This window comes from Lissotriton helveticus, chromosome 6 (assembly GCF_964261635.1).
Source record: "Lissotriton helveticus chromosome 6, aLisHel1.1, whole genome shotgun sequence".
In the NCBI taxonomy this organism is placed as follows: domain Eukaryota; kingdom Metazoa; phylum Chordata; class Amphibia; order Caudata; family Salamandridae; genus Lissotriton; species Lissotriton helveticus.
In genome coordinates this window covers 1,493,610,591-1,493,633,348 of record NC_136067.1, presented here as the reverse complement: position 1 = coordinate 1,493,633,348, position 22,758 = coordinate 1,493,610,591, and the positions used below count along the sequence as shown (strand labels likewise).

The 22,758-nt window shown below is 49.8% G+C and overlaps 1 protein-coding gene across 2 annotated transcripts in view; it reads right to left on the bottom strand.

Moving 5' to 3' along the window:
- The window catches only part of XPO1 (exportin 1), a 960,241-nt gene that overhangs the window by 148,698 nt on the left and 788,785 nt on the right, over positions 1 to 22,758 (bottom strand). Inside the window, exons 20-22 of one of the 2 annotated variants that reach the window (XR_013596235.1) lie at positions 21,018 to 21,212; positions 20,763 to 20,931; positions 5,442 to 5,944 (exon numbers count right to left, since the gene is read on the bottom strand). Coding sequence is in view for 1 of the 2 variants with exons in the window: in XM_078649290.1 (XP_078505416.1) it covers positions 5,810 to 5,944; positions 20,763 to 20,931; positions 21,018 to 21,212 (499 nt within the window). In the remaining variant the exon portion in view is untranslated. The remainder of the gene's footprint in view (positions 1 to 5,441; positions 5,945 to 20,762; positions 20,932 to 21,017; positions 21,213 to 22,758) is intronic. The other variant, XM_078649290.1, reaches the window with a different exon arrangement.

The window sequence follows — 22,758 nt, the reverse complement described above, 5'->3', positions numbered from 1 at the left end:
GTTTTGAAAGAATGCTGGCAAGTCAATAGTTTGATTAAGATGAAACTGTGACACCACCTTAGGAAGGAATTTAGGGTTAGTGCGTAGCACCACCCTATTTGGGTGAATTTGAATGAACGGCTCTTGTATGGTGAGCGCTTGCAGCTCACTGACACGCCTCAGAGACGTAATAGCTATCAGAAAGGCCACTTTCCACGTAAGGAATTGGAGCTCACACGAGTGCAGTGGCTCAAATGGTGGCCCCATCAGTCTGGTGAGAACGACGTTGAGGTTCCACACCGGAGCTGGTGGAGTTCTTGGGGGAATGACTCTCTTCAGACCTTCAAGGAAGGCTTTAATGGCGGGCACCCTGAAGACAGAGAGGTGCTGCCTGTTCTGAAGATAAGCCGCTATGGCTGAGAGATGTATCCTAATGGAAGTGTACGCCAGATTGCACTTGTAGAGATGTAACAGATAACAGATGATGTTGGGAATAGATGCATCTAGCGGGTTGATGTCATTGGACGTACAGTAGATGACAAAACGCTTCCACTTAGCAGCATAGCATGCTCTAGTAGTAGGTTTCCTCGCCTCCTTGATGATACTCATGCATTCTGGAGGTAGGTTAAGGTATCCAAACTCTAGGACTTCAGGAGCCAGATCGCCAGGTTGAGCTGTCGTGGATCTGGATGCTGAATGTCTCCATGGTTCTGCGTCAAAAGACTGGGTGTGAGGCGCAGTCTTTGATGCGGCACCACCGAGAGTTCGAGGAACGTGGTGTACCAAGCCTGGCGCGCCCACGTTGGAGCAACCAGGACGAGTGTCATGGAGTGCTGCCTTAGCTTTCTTGCGACCAGCGGTATTAGAGGGGCTGGCGGAAAAGCGTATGCAAATTTGCCTGACCAGTTCATCCATATCGCATTCCCCTGCGACTGTGGGTGAGGGAACCTGGCGGCAAAGAGTCGGCATTTTGCGTTCTCCTTTGTTGCGAACAGGTCTATCTCCGGATGACCCCACTGTTGGAAGAACGGGTGGAGAACAGAAGGGTGTATCTCCCACTCGTGCATCTGATGGCTGTATCTGCTGAGCAGATCCGCCATCTGATTGTCCTTGCCCGGGAGGTGTTCTGCCATGAGGAAGATGTTCCTCTGAATGGCCCACTTCCACATGCTCTGAGCCAGATGAGACAGCCGTGGCGAGTGGGTGCCTCCCTGCTTTTGAATGTAGTACATCGCGGTCATGTTGTCCGTCCGGACTAGCACGACCTTGTTGCTCAGATGTACAATGAAGGACTTGAGCGCCATGAAGATTGCCATCAGTTCCAGATAGTTGATGTGCATCTTCTGTTGCTGCGTCGTCCATAGTCCCTGCACTGTGTAAGTGAGCACATGAGCTCCCCATCCCTGGAGAGACGCGTCCGTTGTCAGGATAATCTGCGGCACAGGCTCTTGGAACAGTCGGCCCTTGCAAAGGTTGTGTGGAGTCCACCAATGCAGAGAGTCGTATGCCCGACTGGTAACCAACACTAGGTCTGTCAATTGCCCACGAGCCTGTGTCCACTGATTCGCTAAGCACTCCTGGAGCGGGCGCATATGCAACCGTGCGTGAGGGACTATGAAGATGCAGGAGGCCATCATGCCTATCAACTGCATGAACACTCTCGCTGGCAGGGAGTGTCGTGGTCTGAATCGTTGGATCAGCGACTGAATGCTGTCGATTCTGACTTGGTTTGGCTGAGCCATGGCTGTCAGGGTGTTGATCGTAGCACCCAGGAACTGCCGGACATGTGCCGGCTGAAGATGCGATTTTGGGTAGTTCAGGGAGAAACCCAGATCGTGAAGCAGGCGAATTGTAGTCGACATGTCTGCGGCGCACTGTTGCTCCGACTTGGCTTGTACGAGCCAGTCGTCTAGGTAGGGGTAGACATGGATATTCTGCCTCCTGAGGTGCGCCGCCACTGTCGCTAGACACTTGGTGAACACCCTCGGGGCTGTTGTGACTCCGAAGGGTAGGACTTTGAACTGGTAGTGCCTGCCTTGAATAGTGAACCTGAGATATTTCCGGTGTGACGGGTGTAGTGGAATATGGAAATAAGCATCCTTGAGATCTAAGGTTGCTAAGAAGTCTCCCTGGTTTAGCAAGGGAAGAATCTGCTGCAGTGTAAGCATGTGGAAATGTTCCGATAGCATGTACAGGTTGAGGGGACGTAGATCGAGAATGGGCCTGAGAGAACCGTCCTTCTTTGGAATAAGGAAGTACAGGGAATATACCCCTGTGCCTTCCTCCCCCACCGGCACGAGCTCGATTGCGCCTTTTTGCAGCATCGCCACTACTTCCTGCTGCAATAAGTGCAAGTGCTCTGCGGACATAGGCCTTTGCCTTGGTGGGATGTTGGGTGGAGTGGATTTCAACTCTAGGCAATAACCATACTGAACTAATTGTCGCACCCACCTGTCTGTGGTGATGTTTCTCCAGACGGGCAGGAACTGCTGCAGTCTCCCCCCGACAGGTGTTAGGTGGTCGGGGGGCAGTGACAGAGAGTCACTGTTTGCTTGGAGTAGAGGTGCGGGAGCTGTTGTTTCCTCTGCCGCGACCTCTGTTGCTGTTGTTCCTATAACCTCCCTTGTTCTGCTTAGTGAACGAGGCTTGCGTCCCACCTTTGGAGAACTGGGATTGTTGACCCATCTGTCCTCTGGTGACTCCACGTGCACCTGAGCGACGAAAATTGCCGCCACGAAACTGTTGGGACTGCAGGGCCCCCATAGATTTAGCAGTTTCCGTGTCCTTCTTTATCTTCTCTAAGGTGGTGTCAACATCCGGACCAAACAGACTATCAGGATTGACTGGCTGATTCAGAATTGTCGTCTGAATATCCTGCTTGAACCCTGAGATGCGGAGCCAGGCTTGTCTTCTCAGCATAACGCTAGTGTTGATAGCCCTAGCAGCTGTGTCCGCAGCGTCAAGTGCACACTTGATGGCTGCGTTTGATATTAGCTTTCCTTCCTCAATAAGCATCTTGGTGCCTTCTTGGAACTGTGGGGGCAGGTGTTGTATAACCTGTACTAGGGTGTCGTAGTGCGCCCTATCATAACGCGCCAGGAGCGCCTGTGTATTTGCGATGCGCCAAAAGTTTGCCGCCTGTGCAGCCACTCTTTTGCCTCCTGCCTCAAGCACTTTGGACTCCTTGTCCGGGGGAGGAGCTTCACCCGTTGTCTGGGAGTTGGCACGTTTCCTGGCATTGGCAACCACAAGAGAGTCCAGTGGCAACTGTCCCCGGATGTAGACGGGGTCCGCAGGAGCAGGCCTGTACTTCTTTTCAATGCGAGGGTTGACCACTCTAGCCCTCGTAGGCTCCTTAAAAATGTCTCCAGCATGTTTGAGAACACCTTTCAGCATAGGAAGTGTCTTTACTGTCCTCTCAGATATGGCAAAGGTGTCAAAAAGGAAGTCTTCCTCAACCCGGTCGGCATGCATGTCCACATCATGATTGGCCGCCGCCCGTTCAATTAGTGCATGAAATCCTGCTGAGTCCTCAGTCGGGGATGCACGTGCATTAAAGGTTTGCGGGTCTTGGCCCGCACCCTGGGTGTTTTGGTCACCAGAGTCGTCGTATGAATCTGGTTGTACATCAGGGTCATCGATGGGGAAATTGTACTGTTCATCCTCATCATCTTCCTCACCCACAGAGTGTTCTGGGGAGGGAGTAGGGCTCCGTCTAGGAGGAGGCTGAATCGGCTCCGTGAGGCCTAAGGCGTCAAGGGGCACCCTCTTCTTCTTCAACGGGATGACGTAGGGGTCCACCGGCTCCGAAGTGATCTTCCGTTTATAGAGGGTCAGCTTGCCGGTGGCAGCATCGATGAAATGCTCTGAATCGTCCACCGAGTCGAGTACACGACGTGGAAGAGGGTCTGGCAGTGAGGAAACCTGCTTCGGGGCCGATTTCGTCGAAAACGCTTTCGGCGCCTCCTTAGGTGGCAAGAGAAAAAGGAGTTTCCCCGAAGGCTTAGCCGGAGCGTCCTTTTGCGGCTGCGGTGATGGCATCGGAGCCGATGGAGCAAGGGCCTTCTCCCTGATTCTCTGCAGTGACTCCGCAATGGGGGACGGTACACTGCCAGTGGGTTTCGTCGCCGACAAGGATGCTTTGAGCGGTCCCTCGGATCCGACGTCCTCGCGGGCCTTGTGCGGTTTGGGCGCGGAAACCTTCTTCGGGTCCTCCGAATCTTGAGGCCGGGGCGCCGACTTCTTGGGCGTAGCCTCTTTGGAGCCGACCTTGGCGGGCTTGGACGGCGCCGGAGCCGTTGATCCGAGCCGACCATCTTTCTTGGGGGCCCTTTCCTCGGGCGTCGGCTTCGATTTCGGAGCATCGGAATCGACCGACTTCCTCGGCTTCTGCGGACCGGAGGTCGACGGAGCCGACGGGGTGACGGGCACCGACTTCTTCACAGGCACGGCAGCCATTTTAGGAACACTCGAGTCCTTTGGTTTCAGTTTCGATTTCGGGTCGGCCATTTTAGGTGTTGACGACCCCGACGGTTTCAGTTTCGGTTTCGAAACATCGTGCCCAGCAAGTGAGTCCGAAGCCGGGCCCGAAGGCGGGGCTGTGGCTTGCGGCAACGGGTCCAGGGTAAGGCCGACAGGCGATCCCGTGTCCCGGTCGTCCTCGAAACTTTCGGGGCAGAGCTCGTCCGCAGAGCTGTCCGCCGCGGCCCCATAAATTTCATCGTCGTCTCCTACCTCTTCGACGTATTCGAGGACCTGACCCGCGACTCCGTCGTCGTCTCCCGGATCCGCCTCGACCTCCGACCGTGAGGGGGAGATTTGTAGAAGGTGACCCTGGACCTCTTCTTCCGGGTCGCCGAAGATGTTCTCCGGATCCGGGGCCGCTTGCCTAGCTTCCAAGCGCACCGCGCGCCGAAGCTTGAGAGTTTTCTTGGAGCGGAACTGTGCACAGGCCTTGCACTTGCCGTCGTCGTGGTCCGGTGAAAGGCACTTGTTACACACAGGGTGTAGATCGATGTGTGGGTACTTAGACCCACAGAGCGGGCAGTACTTGAACGGGCTCCGCTCCATGTCCGTAAAGGCTTGCTGTCGTGTCGCGATGAGAAGGCCTCAAAGTTTAGAAAGCGAAGAAAACTCCGCTTATTCCGGCTTCAAGAGACGGAAGACTCGAGACCGAGCGCAGACAATACCGACGCAAGAAAATCGAGGCCTTTTGGCCGGTAAAAGATAGTTTTACTTGGTTCCGACAGTAAGACGTCGAAACCACATCCGAACCCAATGGCGGAAAAAAACAATCTGGGGATGGAGCCGATGCCCATGCGCACTGTAGTCCAGGGGAGGAGCCACCTATCTCAGGATACTTCGAAGACTCTTCCAGGACAACAATGTGCAATCATCCGAGCCCAACACTAGGCGGCGATCTAATGCTAAGATATGAATTTAGCAGCCCACATGCCTCGAACTGGAGAACATATTGCTCAGCACAAATACAATTCTTACTCTGCTTTTATTAAGTATACTGACTCTTTCCAACCAGATGGTGAGGAAAATGCAAGCATATTAAACTATGAAAAATCAACTACTGCAGACTTTAGGTGAGACTCGTTAAATTGACCTACTAGTTGAACTCGAAAAAGGGGACTGCAATAAGAATGAACATTCTATAAGTAATTATCACCTAAGCTGTTGCAGAATAAGGTTGTAATGTTGCAAATAGTAACAAAGAGTGCACAGTCTACTTTGTTAAAAGGTTCTCTATGAAGTATTAGTTTCCCATCAAATATCCAACAAGCAAGACAGTCTAATACGGCATGGCTTTTCATAAACGTACCTGCAGTATGGGAGGTGTCAGTTACAACAGAGAAAATATGCTGAAGAATATCACAGAAGTATGTTTGATAGAAACTCTGGGCAGCTGCTTCTTCTTGTCCGACGTTTTGTAATAATGTGTAAAGTATTTGAAGGCCTGCAAGAACAGCGAAAGAACAAGAGGATAAATAAGAGTTCAAAGGTGACCGTATTAGTTGCTCATATCAATGTACAAGAAAAATTAGGTAACAAGTTTGTTGACACATCTTATACACTTACATGCTGTGCCTAATCCAGTCAATTACTTGGTATGGATAACTTATCATACCAATATCAGGCTTTTTATTAGAATCATAGGGCAGTTACTGGGCCATACCCAGAGTGAGCGAGAACAATAATACCTGTGCACTCTTAAAGGGACAGACAAGGTGCTTTTAGGTTTCTAGTCTCAGGTTAGGCAGGGTCATTAGTCAATGTGGATTTCAGAATGTGGAATTGCTAAGAAAACCAGTAATCAGTTTGACCCAGTACACAATACTCAATAACTTTACTGTTCAGTTAGTGCTTTACTTCATAAAAAGTAAAGTATTTTATTTAAAAAAAAAAACCACAGCAAAATTGCGCGATAGACATCAAAAGTCAGAGGCTCGCAACACTTTTTAGGCCCAAGCTCCAACTCCAAACCTCTTTTGCCTTCATACTAGATTATCATTCAACAGGGTAGACCTTGGCCAAAGTTATACTTTGGTGGATGCTTCTGGCTGGCTTGAGTCTTAAAGGAAGCTTTCAGATACCCGAGAAAAATATGTGGGTGACTTGACAGGATACAGCAACAAGGCTTTATGTGATCTAGCCAACTATACTAAAGGACACTGAAGCATAAAGGGTGTCAACCAATTTTGCTTATGCCAAACCCAGGTGGTCAAGTGCTCAGTAAGTGGCCAACTGAATCTAGAGGTGCAGAGGCGCATGCGCACACAGCAAATAACTGTGGAAACAGTAGCCACTGGCTGGTGGCATACGATTATTATTATTATTAAATTACACTTGTATAGCGCTATCTACCCGGAGGCCTCGTAGCGCTCATGACTGACACTTTATTAGCGCGGGCTCAGGGCAGATCAGCGTGCTTTCGCATACAAGTGTGTTTTAAGGGTTTTCCTGAAGGAAAGGTGGTTGGTGATTTCCCGGAGGGATAAGGGGAGGGCGTTCCAAAGCCTGGCCGCGGTATGTGAAAAGGAGCGGCCGCCCCATCGAGCCTTCTTGACTCTGACGGAGGTGGCCAGCTGGAGGGAGCCAGAGCGGAGGGAACGCGAAGGAACATAGGGGGTGACCAAGGTCTGCAGAATTGCGGGGCCAGTGTGATGGAAGGCCTTGTGTAAAATACACATAGCCTTGAACTGTACTCTCGCTGCAATAGGGAGCCAATGGAGTTCTCTTAAGGCATTCCTAGCTGACTGCCAGCGAGGGAGATTGTAGAGAAGGCGGGCCGCACTGTTTTGGGTGACTTGGAGCTTTTGAATGACAAAGGAAGGGCCTCCCATAAAAAGAGCGTTCCCATAGTCCAGGCGCGATAATATCAGGGCCTGGACCAGGATCCTCCTGGCCTGAAAAGGAAGCAGGGGGAGCACCTTCCGAAGCATCCTCATCAACCCAAAACAGGTGGCTGCAATCTTAGTGGCTTGTACCGAGAAGTTCACGGCTGGGTCAAACCAGATCCCCAGGCTCTTTATCTGGGGCTTGGGAGTGGGGGGGCTCACCCAGACATGGTGGCCAGATGGATGCAAAAGCGGAGGGGGAAGAATTCCCCAGCAGAATGACGTCCGTTTTCTCCCCATTAAGTTTTAAACAGGAGGATTGCATCCATCTGGCGACCGCCTCCAGACAGGGACCCAAGGTGTGGGACGAACCCTCCGCGTGGTCTAAAGAGACCACCAGTTGGGTATCGTCCGCGTAGGTGACAATACGCACACCGAAGGGTTGGACTATCCTGTCTAGAGGCTCCATGTAAACATTAAACAGGGTGGGGCTCAGGGAGGAGCCCTGAGGAACCCCACACCTGAGAGAATGTTTAGGGGACACTGCCTCACCCTCAAAGACCTGGAAAAACCGGTCGGTCAAGAAGGACGTCAGCCATTCCAGGGCCGCGCCCGACACGCCCTTGTCCGTCAGTCGTTGCAACAACGTGACATGGTTAACCGTGTCGAACGCGGCACTCAGGTTCAATAGGATAATGGCGACTTTCCCACCCTGATCCAGCACAGCTCTTGCTTCTTCCGTGACCGCTAGAAGAGCAGTTTCTGTCCCGTGTCGCGGACGAAACCATGTCTGAGAGGCACGCAGGAGACTGTTTGACTCCAGATAGTTCGTTAAGGTGTTATTTACGTGCCTCTCAAGCAGTTTGCTCAACCAGGGGAGCAGGGAAATGGGGCGATAGTTTGCAAGGTTACTTTGGTCAAGATTGGGCTTTTTCAGCAGCGCTCTTACCATTGCGCACTTCCATGGCGGGGGAACGGATTTGGAGGAGATGGAGGTGTTAAGAAGTAAAGTAAAGTAAAGTCCACATTTGTAAAGCGCACAATCACCCGTAAGGGTCTCTAGGCGCTGGGGGCCGTCGGGAAGATTAAGCGAGCTATTGCCCAGAGTCACATGGTGCTGGGCTAACCTGCCGCCGGAGCCGGGGATCGAACCGTGGTCCCCAGATTGCAGCGTCAGTCGCCCTGGCCGCGGCGCCACACCTCTTCCACCTTAAGAACATCCAATATGATGGGGCGGATCATATCCATAGCCAATTTGAGAGTTTGTGGGGGTGCTGGATCATTGGGAGATCCAGAGGTGACTTTAGCAGTCAGTTTATCTAGTGCCGGAGCATGCAAGAGTGGAATTGTGTCTAGCCTACAAGAAGCTAAGGCATCGGAGGTTGGGGGGATGCAGGGTTCCAGCTCATTATTGGCATCATCAAATGAGGAATAAATTGTAAGAATCTTTTGAGAAAAAAAAGTTAGCCAAATCGTTGCAGCGGTTTTGAGCACCCTCAGTATCGGGGCATTCGACCGGAGGGGAAACGAGGGATTTCACAATTTTAAAAATTTCCCTAGGGGCATTGGCGGCTGCTTGAATTCTGCTGTCGTAAAAGGAGGTTTGTGCTAGTTTTATCTCCTGTTTATAGAGCCTAATATTGGCTCTATATTCATCCTTCTTAGTTTGGGAATAGTCCTGTCTCCAGGCTCTCTTTTGCTTACGACAGGCTAATTTCATGATCTTAAGTGCGGGTGTATACCATGGAGCAGCTTTTGTTTTTTTTGTAAGATTATTGTTTTGAACAGGAAGAACCATATCAAGTGTGGAGGTGATCCAGCCGTCGAAATTGTTGGCTGCTATATTGGCATGCATCACCTTCCCAGGGGGGTCTCTAGCCAAAGCAGCTTCCCATGCAGGGAGGGAAAGAGAGGACCATTTCCTAGCTTGGTGTTTGGCGAGACAGTGGGCAGAGTGTTTGTGCGCCAGATGAAAGGTATCACAAAATGATCCGTCCAAGGTAAAGGGATGGGGGGCTCCACTGTAATGTCGTTAATATTACTAAAGACAGTGTCAAGAAGATGACCTCTGTTGTGCGTTACATGAAATCCCTTTTGATAGAGGTCCATTGCTTGAAGATTAGCACGAAGCGAGTTAGCAGCAGTATCGAGAGGATCATCGAGGTGCAAGTTGAGATCCCCCAACAGGGTAAAATTAGGTGAAGATAAAACGACACTGGCAGCCAACTCAGTGATCTTAGTAATAAAATCACTGAGGGCGCCAGGAGGGCGGTAGATCAGAATGCCGGAAAAGGTCATAGTGGGGGAGAGTTCTAGCGAAAATTGAAGACTTTCGCAAGTCGATGAGGTAATGGGGGTGATTCGGCACTTATAACTGTCCCGATAGACAATAGCCAGTCCACCGCCTCTCCCAGTTTGGCGGTCCAATCTTTTAAGAGTGAATCCTAGTGGAATAGCTCCGACAACGGCCGGGTCGTTGTCTGCCTGAAGCCATGTTTCTGTTAGGAAAAGGGCGTGGGGATTGAGCTCCTCAATCAGTAGGCGCAATTCGGTGTGGTGTTTATTAAAGGACCTACAGTTTAGTAGGAACATTCTCCACTCCTGAACGGAGAGTGGACGTCGATTGACGCGGATTGAGGGACTCCAATTACAGTTTTGACAAATAAAATCAGAGCGAGTAGGCAGGACCAGGTGATCACAAGCCGGACTAGTAGCGTGACGTAGGGCATGGAGTGTTGAACAGTCATAGACCAGCGTGGGTGCAGCCACAGCCATGATAAGCAGATCTTACCACAGGTAGCAGGAAGCGTCTGGACGCGGACTGGCGCAGACTGGCTTCTCTCTGGCGCCTCTCCGGCGCTACCGCTGCGCGTCACCGCTGCGCGGATGAGCGAGGGACTAAGTAGGTTAGGCGGAGTGGGAGACTAGCGCGTCAACCCACCAAGTATGGCAACCTCCAATGGAGCAACCAGGAAGTAGTGCTGCTTGCCTCCCTCCACAACAAACAGCACTGGTAGCTGCGGTGGACCGGGGAGTGAGCGAGCACACAGTAAGAAATTAATGACACAATGCACAAAGTTTTTAAAAACGGTCTAAAAACAATTGTTAGCAGGAATACAAGAACACGCTTGCAGCAGTCCTACTTGCTACCAAGCGCCAGCGCGATAAATTTGTAAGTCAATTTCGAGCGCGCTTCTGGCCGGCCCTTTAGTAATCAGGGCGGAGTGGGAGACTAGCGCGTCAACCCACCAAGTATGGCCGCCTCCAATGGAGCAACCAGGAAGTAGTGCTGCTTGCCTCCCTCCACAACAAACAGCACTGGTAGCTGCGGTGGACCGGGGAGTGAGCGAGCACACAGTAAGAAATTAATGACACAATGCACAAAGTTTTTAAAAACGGTCTAAAAACAATTGTTAGCAGGAATACAAGAACACGCTTGTAGCAGTCCTACTTGCTACCAAGCGCCAGCGCGATAAATTTGTAAGTCAATACGATAGAATTGTGTGACAACTGAACAGGGGAGATCTCGGAAACAATGCCAGAATGTGAATTCCAGATTCAGACCAACTTATTCCAAATGGGTTGAGGACCATGCCAGGGGATGAATACAGAATGTCTCTAGATTCCAATGGAAAAGCTCAAGGTGAACAGAAAACCATAAAGGAGAGCAGTCCCACAGAGTTGGTTATGCATCAGTTGATAGCCGCCTCTACATATTCCCTCTTGCCATCTGCAGCCAGCATTTTGCTCTCAGGCTGTGGGGTGTCGTCTGAAATGATAAAGATAAAAATTCTAGGTAGCCCAGAAGGGAGAGGATCATCATCCCAAGGGTAGTCTGTGGCTCAAAAGGTGCATCCCAGGGTCGGAAGAGCAAAGAGGCTACCTGGATCATAAGATGTGAGAAAGTGGCTCTATATATACTGGACAATAAGGAAGTACAGTGTGTATAGAGTCCACAAACCCCAAAGGTATAACAGAGGTTAAAGTCAGGACTGACCTTACTCTCCAAAGTGGTAGCTTGGTCGAGCAGTAAGTCAGTACCAGAGGGCAGTACAAAGCATTTGTTGTACACACTCAGGCAGCAAAATATTTCACACACTCAAAGACTGAACTCCAGGCCAATGGTTGTTCTATCCAAAGAAAAGATGTTTTATTTTTAAAACCAACAAGCATAAAAATATACTTTGCTAGCAATGAAGGCTTTCATGTAATGACTTTGCAAGGAAGCAATAAAGTATGTAAACACAACAGGTACAGGGCTTGCTGAAGACAACACAAGTCTAGACACACTTTAGCATTGAGCTCAATGGACTATTATCAGAAAAGTATAGTTAATTATTACAGTGTAGATTACTTTAGTAGTTCCAGGTCTAAATCCTAGATTCAGTCCCGGGGTCTAAGCTGAAACCAGGTTAGCAAAAATGTTTTAGTTACTGTAGTGAATTTTCATTAATATGAAGCTATTTTAAAAGTTCACACTTAGAAACTTTTCAAGGTAAATCTGACAATGGTATTCAATGGAAGAAAATTCAGGTTGCAGGTAAAGTACGATCACGTTACTTTTGTAATCCAGCACTGGTCTCCTAGGGCCAGCACTGGGGTCTTAACTCAAAACAGGTAGGGAATTGCGTTTCAGTATTTCGTATGATTTTTAAAGAATATTTCAAGTTTTCAAAAGTAGACACTTAGAAGAAATTTCATAGAAAAGCAGACAACGGGTTCCTAAGGAGAAAATACAGATTACTAGTAAACCCGGTAAGGATTACTTTTGAGGTTCAGTACTGGGCTGAAAGGTACAGTACTGGCTTCTCCCCGGATCACAGGTGAGTACTTCGGAATTTGGCTGATTTTATGTGAATATTTCCAGTTTTCAAAACTTCACACTTTCAAAATTTTCGAGTCAAAAGGTGCCAATGTTATCTAATGGCAGGTAAGTTAAGAACAATAGTTACTTAGCTGTAATCTGTGGTTCTCCAGTATGTGTGTCTTTCATGGATTCACATGCCTGAATCATTCCCTGTCGTCGGAGTGGGAGTCCCAGGGTCCATAAAATAGCAATAATATGCCATAATATCATAGTAAAAACCAGTAATTCCTAACCAGGAAGTAAAGTAGCCCAAGCTACAGGAGAAAAAACTCCCACACTCATGACTATCCTAGTCATTTTGTATAGTACAAACTACAGCCAATCAGGCGACAGCACCCACCAGAAGGTTCTCCCCAGAGGCTCAGGCTCTCAGATTTTCTACCGCAAGTGGTGTGAAGGGAGTCTCCCTGAGCTCTGCTCAGTACTTTTCTATTTTTCCTTCTGGAATCTAGTGTTATGAAGATTTCTACCAAGAAATCTGTATTCAGGCCTTGTGACTCTTGTGGTAAGCTCCGGCTTTTTAAAGGAAGATCCCCACAAGAAGCGCATATACTGCCTGTATCCTGAACATCAAGTGAAGGACTGCAAGATCTGTAGGACCTTCCCCCAGAAGAGCCTCAGGGACAGAGGGGCCGCATGCTTTTGTGGCTGCAAAAGCTCAAGGATTCTGATTATCCTGCTTCGGAGGTAGGCAGTATTGCCTCTGGGTCTACTTCAGCCTCTAGGAAGAGAGCTGCTGACGAGGTTTTAACTTCTCCTGCGATGCGAGGAAGCAACATTCTGCTAAGGGGTCTGAGAGGCCTTCCACATCTAAGGCTACTCCCCCTGTTAAGGAGAAAAGTGGTTCATCTACGCCCCCGAGAACTTCCACAAAGAAGTTACCTCAAACATCTTCCGAGAAGACTTTACCTCAGAAACAGACCCTGTTGTCGACGACAGTCGTCGACAAAGATCTCCGTCGACGCTACGTCAACGGGAACTTTTTCCTCTCCTAAGCCGATTGTCGACGGCGTCTTCATCGCCGACGATGGTCTATGTTACTGTTAGACCTATCTCGTCGATGGCTGTCACTCTGCACCCACTGCCACTCTGCACCCACTGCCACTCTGCACCCACTGCCACTCTGCACCCACTGCCACTCTGCACCCACTGCCACTCTGCACCCACTGCCACTCTGCACCCACTGCCACTCTGCACCCACTGCCACTCTGCACCCACTGCCACTCTGCACCCACTGCCACTCTGCACCCACTGCCACTCTGCACCGTCACGCTCCGTCACTCTCCGTCACGCTCCGTCACTCACCGTCACTCACCGTCACTCTCGCACTCACCGTCACTCTCGCACTCACCGTCACTCTCGCACTCACCGTCACTCTCGCACTCACCGTCACTCTCGCACTCACCGTCACTCTCGCACTCACCGTCACTCATGCGCACGGACAGAATTCATGTCCGTATTACTTCATATAGCACACTTGTTGTGCATTCATGCGCGACTCGGTCAGCCTCATCGCTACAGGTAAGTGACAACGCTGAGGTATTCATATCACTCATGGCATGGATAGACTGATACTACAATAGTTTACTTGCCATCTGTCTTTCAACAAGTTACCCTATCTGCGCTCCACTGTGAGCTCCAAACAATTAAGCACTGCTTGTGAAAATATCCCCTCCAGCAGCGCCCCCCCTCTGCTCCTTGCCACCACCCCCGAAGGTTGAGCTCCCCAGCTCGGCTGCAAAGCCCCCGTTCCTCTCCATGATCCCTGGCACTACCAGGCTAGGCATGAAAAGAACCGAGAGTGCTGCACGCGATGGCGAAAGCGTGTTCACAGAGAAGACGCGCGGACAGGGAGAGCTCCGTGAAATGGATAAAAAAAATTAAAAAAAGAAACTCGAGTGGTGCACGAGCGCCCAGCATATGTCTTCAATTATCTCCACCGTGACGGGCGAGATAATTGAAGATATATGGCCTTTTGGTGCGCGTAACAGACACCAATAGGCCATAGGCGGAGCTATGCGACCGCCTACGGCCTATTGCATGTTCTGTTTCTAAAGCACACGCACGCAAAGGCCAATAGCAATGCACCTAGGAAAAAACACACGAGCAGCGTGGAATCCCTAGGTACATTTTCAGGAGCCCTCAGAAAAGGACTTGTGGCTCCGCCCACTGCTGACGCAGTGGCTAGGCCCGAGACCTAAAAAGGAACAAAGGCTGCAGGCTCGGGGACGGAGACTCTCCAGGGGCGACCAGCACTTTGAGGTGTAAGTTGGGATCTTGGAGCACAGGTAGGTACCCCAAAGGGAGGCACAGGCGGCTGTAGGGCGCTGGGTGCAGGGGTGTCGGAAAAGCGTACCCTCAGCTGGTTGCGGTTGGGGTGGCCCCTGGTTCTGAGTCTGCAGGCATCTGCTGGTTCATCGAGGTGGGTCTTTGGGCACTGGACTTCGGGTTCCAGTCGCCCGGGGGACGTCCTTGTGGTCTTGGTTCGGTTGGGCCGGGCTTGGCGGGTGCAGAGTGGGCTGGTCCGGAGCTGCCTGGCTGGCACCAGGTAGGTTGTTGCAGCAGAGCCTCTACTGATGGGAGTCCCAGTCTTTAAGAGGGTCAAGGCAGGCAGGTCCTCGTGGTGTCCAAAGGAGTCAAAGGGATTAGGCAGGAGCGGGTTCCAGGATCGACAGGCTGGTAGGGCTGGGGCCAAGTCAGTTGTTGTCGTCCTGTAAGCAGCTGTACAGCGGGTCTTATTCTTGATATTCTTTCTTCTTTTCGTATCGGGATCTGAGGAAGAAAGGTTCAGGTAGCCCCTAAATACTGAACTTAGTGGTGTTACAGGTAGGGCAAGGACAGGGACCAATGGGTCCCTGTCCTGGGGTGAGTACACCCCCTAGCCTGCTCCTCTCCTGTGGGAGGGGGGCAGGAACCTAGCTGGGATTGGGCAGGGCTCCCCATCTACAAGATGGCCGGAGCCCGGGTCGTGCTTCACCTCATCTCACCCACCTGAGGGGTGGGGTTGGCACAGGCTGTCACCCCCCCCCCCCTTCCTGACGTAGTTTTTCCCGCCAGAGTGGTGGTTAGAACTGGTGGGGGCCAGTTGCTGGGTACAGCAAATGGTCTGGAGAAGCTCACAGAGGCGGCATGCCTTTGAAGCTTCCCCCCTGCCCATCCTGGGGGAGGAGACCTAGCACCTCGCCCAGGATGTGCATTGTTGCAGGCCCAGGAGAGCGGGGGGCTCTCCACCCAGGGCTCCAGCAACATACATGCTGTGTGGCAGCCTACGCAGCCTCTCAGTCCAGACGTGGATTGTAGGTTAGGATTTCAGAGAGCATCACTAAGATGCCCTCTGGTGCATTTTACATTAAATCCCACACTGGCATCAGTGCAGGTTTAATGTGCTGAGAAGTTTGGTACCAAACTTGTCGGTCTTCAGTGTAGCCATTATGGTGCTGTGGAGTTCGTAATGACAACCTCCCAGCACCATATACTCTTAATGGCATCACTGCGCTTACAGTGCCCAGGAATGGCCCTGGGTACTGTAGGGGCACAAGGCTCATGCATCTGTGCCCTCACCTCTGGCATAGGGCACCCAGCTAGAGGGGTGACTGAAGTATGCTAGGGCAGTGGGTTCTGTGGGCATGGCACACAGGGATGTGTAACGCGAATAGTGTCTCTAGTGAACCACTAAAAACATCCCTTTGGGCACACCTTATTCTCCTCTTTTGTAAAAGGGATGTGTGCCATGTAGACTCTTGGTTTAGTTCTGTACTTAGGCACTTAGCCTGCAAAGGCAGTGTTTGGGTGCCAGGGATCAGGGCCCCTGAGGGTGGCACAATAAGTGCTGCAGCCCTCTGGGGTCTTCTCGGGTCACCATGCCCTGGGTTCCTAGGGTACCATTTACTAGGGGCTGACAGGTGGCCAGCGATACCAATTGGGTTTTTACTTTCAGCACAGTTTTAGGGAAGGAACACAGGCCCTGGGTACCTGGTTGGCAGGAACCCAGGGCACACTCAGTCAAAGCACATCAGGAGTTCAGAAAAAAGTGGGGGCATACCAAGGCAAGAAAGATAGCGCTTACTCACAGCTATTTGACCCTGTGAAGCACGGAGCTTCTTCGTGTAACACACATTTCCTTCGTTATTTTGTCCTTGAAAGCATTTTGCCTTGCCTTTTGTTTGAAACGTGCTGTAAATCTTAATTTAACTCCCGCAGTTTCAATATTATGCCTGATGTTCATTATAGCTTTAGTCATGGGCGCTGCCAATTGATCGTCCCTTTATACTTTTTTTTTACATTTATTTCCATTTTCTGACACATGACTGACCTTTACAATTGAATATAAACATCTGATTTTGATATCTCAACAGCATCTGCTGCAGAGACACTGAGCTTTTTTCGCGCCCTATTTAATTTAGCTCGGCTAAATGGTTGCACACACATCTCCATTGACAGTACCGCACAGCTTACACAACCCTAGCCATTTTGTAGCAATTTGCCTGTAGGTATGTGAAGTTACACAGGTTTTTCTAACGCGGTTTTCATTTCCTTTTAGCCACAGGTTACTAATCAACCGTGGCATCCGCAATTTAACCCACAAACACCGACGAACATTTTGAGTAAGTTTGTGTGAGCTTTGGCCCTACTTATAAACTCCTCCTTCTGCTAGTATGAAATTCATATCCTAGTTGTTTCGTCGGTCTCCCTTTCTTTCTGCAGGAGCCTATGAAGCCCATCTTTCATATCTTCAGCCTGAAGTGATCTTGGCGTTTATTGGTAAATAACCTTATACATGATAACCCATCGATATGTTCACTTTGGATACATCACCCCACTAACCTCATCCCATTGTCCATAGGTGCCTCCTATTTTCCCTCGCGTCAGTCCTGATGAAGACCCCACCCTAAGGCTCAAAGTTTCATGTTCTCTATAGGGGTCGAAAAGTTGACCGTTTTTTTGGTTTACTTTTCAACTTGGATGACAGATTTGACATCTGCATCAATAATGTTATGATTTGTCATATGTGTGCAGGCCAGTCATCTGGCAGGATAGGTTGTAAATATTGATTGCTGATTTATATATGCGCACTACCTTCCCTCTTCACATCACTATCACAAATCCTTACCATGCACTTGCTTCCCCATCCCTTGTGCACCAGTTCTGTCTAAAATTGTGTAAAACATAAAATACATTGTGCTTTATAAATTGATTATCTCCTGTATTGAGATTAAATAAAATCACAACCTTAATGGTGATGTCTAAATTAGATTAGCTAACAAAGAATTGTTTCTATTTTTGTATGTGGTTTGACGGTTTGCCATTGTGACATTAACTTTCATATCATAATTTACCAGAGTCCAGTGGCTTTTTGGTTTACCCCATTGCTATATAACTTATTGTCTGGAGGTGGGCAACGACAGCCTGGGACAAGCTCGCCTTCAACAACCAGTCGTTGAGGGGAAGACAGGTGCCCCTTATCTGAATAAATGAGCTACGACCACCGCCATCACTTTCGTGAACACTCGAGGGGCGCTGGTAAGGCCAAAGTAGAGCACGTTGAACTGAAAATGCTTGTGGCCTACTGTGAACTGTAGTTAACGCCTGTGGACCTGCAGGACGGGGATATGGAAATAAGCATCATGGAAGTCCAATGCTATCATCCAGTCTCTAGGGTCGAGGTCAGACAGGACCTGAACCAATGTCAACATTTTCAACTTCTCATTCCGGAGGAAGCTGTTGATGTCCCACGGGTCTAAGATAGGATGCAGGCCTCTGTCCTTCTTGGTAACCAGAAAGTAGTGAGAGTAGCCACAACAACCTACTTCTGGCACAAGGATTCACTCGATGACTCCCTTGACCAAAAGCCACTTCCTGACTGAGAAGGGCCAGGTGATCCTCCAACATGTGATAGAGAGTAGGTGGCATGGAGGGAGGGGCAGTCTCGAAGGGGAGGGAGTAGCCCCTTCGGACTATCTGCAAAACCCAGCTGTCTGACGTGATGTTGTGCCAGTGGGGAAGGTGATGGCGGATCCTGCTGCTCACTGGCAACTGGTGCCCCTGAAAGATCGGACTAGGAAGGTTTGGAGATTGCTGCAAAGGGGGCACTAGCCAGCCTGCTGGCCCCAAGACCTACGGTGGTGGGTCCCATGTGCCCGGCCCACAGAGGCTGGACAGCCTGTGGCTCTGGGCAGAATGTAGTGGGGAACCCCTTCCGTAGCCACAAAAGGGGCGAAAAGCAGACTGCGCAGGGTGGGTGGTAGAGAGTACCAGGGATCTGGCCGGTGCCCCAGAGTCCTTGAAGCGCATAGTCTGCCTTGTCGGCAAACAAGCAACGGCCATCAACAAGGCAAGTCCAAAAGAGTCAATTGGACATAGTCCGAAAATCCAGTGGACCTCGGCCAAGTGTAGCGTCCCAGGGCTACAGATGCTGAAATCATCCTGCCTAGCGAGTCGGCAGTGTCCAGCCCACAGGGAATGGCAAAATTTGCTGCATCCCTCCCTTCTGCAACAGCACAGGGAGAGTACGGTCCGGGCCTTCTCCGGGAATTGTGGCAGCTCTTATGCAACAGTGTCCCATACAGAGTGGGCACAAGAGACATGCGGTGTTCACCGACCACAGTCGTAAGCTGGCAGACGAAAACATCTTCCCAAGATGATCCAGCTTCTTGGATTCCCTATCTGGGGAGCAGTAGGGAATGCGCCTTTGGATGTGGAGGCTAGGACCACCCAGCTCTCAGGGGTAGGGTGTTAAGAGGAAAATGGAGTCACCTGGGGCCGGGCGGTAGCATCAGGCAATCATTCTATCCACAGGAGGCCCTGTGCTGGGCTTGTACAAGGTGCCTGTGAGATATTCATTGAACTGCAGCAGGGCCTCCGAAGAGTCTGCTGCTGGTTGAAGCACCTCCGTCAGAAGGTTAGTCCTGACTGCCACCATAGGTAGCTCAGGGCCCAATGCCTTAGCCTTCCTTTGCAACACCACAGCGTAGGAGGCTCTCTCCTCTGTAGCCACTGTAGCGGGAGAAAAAAAACTTTCTGGGGATGTATCCATACCACTGGCCTCACCCAATTCCTCTTCAGTCCGGCTCTTCCAGCTGGTCTGCTTGAAGGTCAATTGACCAAAACCCCTCCCAGTCCTCCTCACCCTTCTCTGGCTGCCACTCAGGGCGATAAGGGCCAGAATAGAACTGAGGCACCGGTACCAGTGTCGGTCGACGGCGGTCCGGTTCAATGTCCATGTTGAGCAGGCGGCCAGCAGGGGACACCACCGGCGTTGCCAATGGATTCAGCGCCGGGGGTGGTGTCGTAAGGTCAACCGGCGCAGTTCTGTATCCAGGCCTGGATCCCGGCGAGGCCTAGAACCCCCGACCAAGTCCGCAGGGCCCCAAGGCACGCCGGCAGAGTCGGGCTGCCCGTAGATGGAGCGGAGGACGTCGTAAAAGCTACGAAGTTGGGCAGGGTCGCCCCGGCTCCCAGGAAGGGAGGGAAGCTCAGAGCTGACTCAACAGACTCAGTGGGCGGAGACTTAGGTGACTACCTTTGGCCTGCAGCATTGAGTCAGCCGTGGGAATGCGAAGAGCGACTGTTTTTCTTCACCTTTTTCTTGTGCTTCCACTTATCCAAAGACTTCTAAGAGGAGTGGTGGTGGTGACCCCACAACCAGTACAGTAACCTCCCTCTCGATCAGGACCTCGAGCGGCGCGGAGCTGACTGCTAGGCCTCGAGAAGCTTTCGGGACAGCTCCCGCAAAGACTTCGGGTTCATGGCCCAGCAGTCGGAGCATGACTTCAGGTTGTGGTCGTGCTCCAGGAACCAGAGGCGCCCCAGATGTGGGTCCGTAACCGACCAACTTGTGACAGGATTCACAAGGTTTGAAGTTGATCCGACGATGAGGCATCCCTTGCACCAGGAGCCGAAAGACTCGCAACAAGAAGTCGACAAAAGTAAAAAAAAAAAATAGTCAAAAAAAGACTAAGGGTACTGATCTCTCTGGCTATGCGCTGGCGGTCTCGGTAAAAGAAAACGGACGTCAGAGCACAGGGTCAGCATCTAAGTAGATATCTTAACGTCATTCCGGCGATCACAGCGCTAACGACGAACGCGGAGTCGAACGATGCCACCTGCCGACGCGCAGGGGTACTGCTGAAGTAAATATTCTCTAGATCTAGTCTAACGCCAGGGGCTAATTCCATGGTAAGGAATCCATAACTAATAATGACAGGGAAGATTCAAGCATGTGAATCTATGAAAAATCTAATACTGGAGAAATACAAGGAATATAATGATTCTAACTCATTAGATGCCTAAGATGGTTGCAGTCAATGTGAGCGTAGCCATAAAAGTGCACAGTGAAATGTGGTATTATGAAAGTTTTTGGGGATGATTCAGAGATGGTTAGGCTTATTGTGATATCAAGGAAAAGGTAGTTTTCGGCTGTGCAATAACTATACCACAACGATTCTGCTTTATAATTCAAATAAATCTGTAGAGAGCAGTATCTGAGAATTTAAGGAGGGTCATTTTGCTCAGCATTATTTCTGACTTACTTTCAAGATAGCAATTTAGCATAAAGAACTAAATATAATCACCTGTGTCTGCAACGTTCCTCATTGTGTGCTTGAAGGCCCAGATAATGGAATCCAACACCAACTTGAACTGAGCAGGGGGGATAGCAAGAAATGCAGGGAAACAGTGGGAATTTACGGCCTGTAGCAGCAAGAAAAAATTTGTTCTGTGTTCAGGATACTCTTCGAAGTCCTAATGAAAAAAAATACAATAGTTAAACCTACAGGTTAACAGTAAAACGACGCAAATCTTCCTTTGACGTAAAATGATATATTTACCTTGTTGATCATGTTTAATGTACATTCAAAAACCGCATCAAAAATTTGAGGAATTTCAGCGGTTATGTGTCCCCCAAGTTTGTTTACAATTATGGCCATTGTACTTAATACTTCAGGTTCTCTTGCTGCTGGAACATTTCTCTGATAATCAATGAGAACAGCATCAAGCAAAGGAGGGACAAAGTTTTCAGCAACCTGGAAAATAAAAGTAAATAAGGTTAGGCACAAGTGATTGCTTCCCAACTTTAACATTCTATGGCACTTCCTGAAAAATGATCTCTTTACAAATATGCTTAGTCTTTGAATGGACTCTTGTACACTAGCCTGACAGAATCCAGAAATCTGCCAAGCAACTGCTCTCGGCGGCAATGCTGCTACTTCAGCTCGGGAGCCACCATTTCATCTACTTAAAGTATCACTGCATGTCCTGATAACAGTACAATGTCTTTCTGGGCTCCACAGAGACACAAACCCGAGAATAGTAACAAAACACTAAGTGTACAACATTTTCTAAACTAGTGCATATTTGTGCATTGTTCAGATCGAACAATCGGATTAACAAGTAGCCACAGACCAGTCAAACGATGACTAGCGGTGAGGGGAGCTGAGGTGTCTAGAGGAAGAGGATGCACCTCATCTTTGTATGAATGCCTAGCACCGCAACGTTAGAACGCTGGTCTAAGGAAATACAATGTACTACATTAAAAAAAGAAAAATACACACTCAGACAACTTTGGCAAGATGAGCATGCAAATCCGAAAGTCAGCACTTTGTGAAGATGTATGTAAATCCAGTTTGTGGCACAACAAATGTAAAACTGTGCAAGAAGGTTTTAAACGGTTTGCATGAGACCTACCTTCTCTAGCAGCTTCTCATTTGCTTGAACATAGCAGACCTTAATGAACAAGTTACTTACCTTAAGTAACGCCTATCTGATAGAAGCTATATCTAGCTGCAGATTCTTTGCCAGTGAATTTCCAACGAGTCAGACTGGATCTGGAAACATTTTTGGGATCTGTATTCCTGCGCACCAGTAGGTGGCTTCATTCGGCTCCACGTGCGTGGTCTTCAGCTCCAGAACTGACGTCCACGGCACCTATATAGGTGCCAACTAGGTGTGCTGCCGTCAGTTTCTTTTGATGAACTTCCACGCCATGCGGTCAAGGTAGAACACTACTCATTTTGGGTCCAGACGATAGTCGCTCCTCTTCTTTCGAGGGACGTGGAATTAGGTCAAAGGAATGCAGAGTGATGGATTGGCCTACATAGAAAACACCTTCCGCTGAAAGGAGGGCCTTGTACGAAGCACCAGTTTGTCAGGATAGTTTGAGTAGTCAATGACTAGGCCTGCAGCCCACTTACTCTAAGTGCAGATTTAATAACCAAAAGGAAGGCTGTAGGAAAGTGCCCCTTTTTTGCAAGTTACCCCCTCCCTTTTTGTCTGATACATGATGCCAACTTGACTGAGGGTCTCTGCTAATCAGGCTCCCAGGGCCTGTGTTGTTTCCCAAAACTGTACCTTTGCTACAACTGGCACACCCCATGGCTAAATGCAAGTCCCTTGTAAAAGGTACCCCTGGTACCAAGGAACTTGTGATCAGAGAGGGCCATCTGAGGGCTGAAGCACTCAGATCCTCACCTTAACCTCACCACAATGCCAATAAAGGCTGCGTGTTTTGGTGCTGACCAAACTGAACACATGGCACACATCCCTGTGTGCCATGTCCACCAACACTACAGG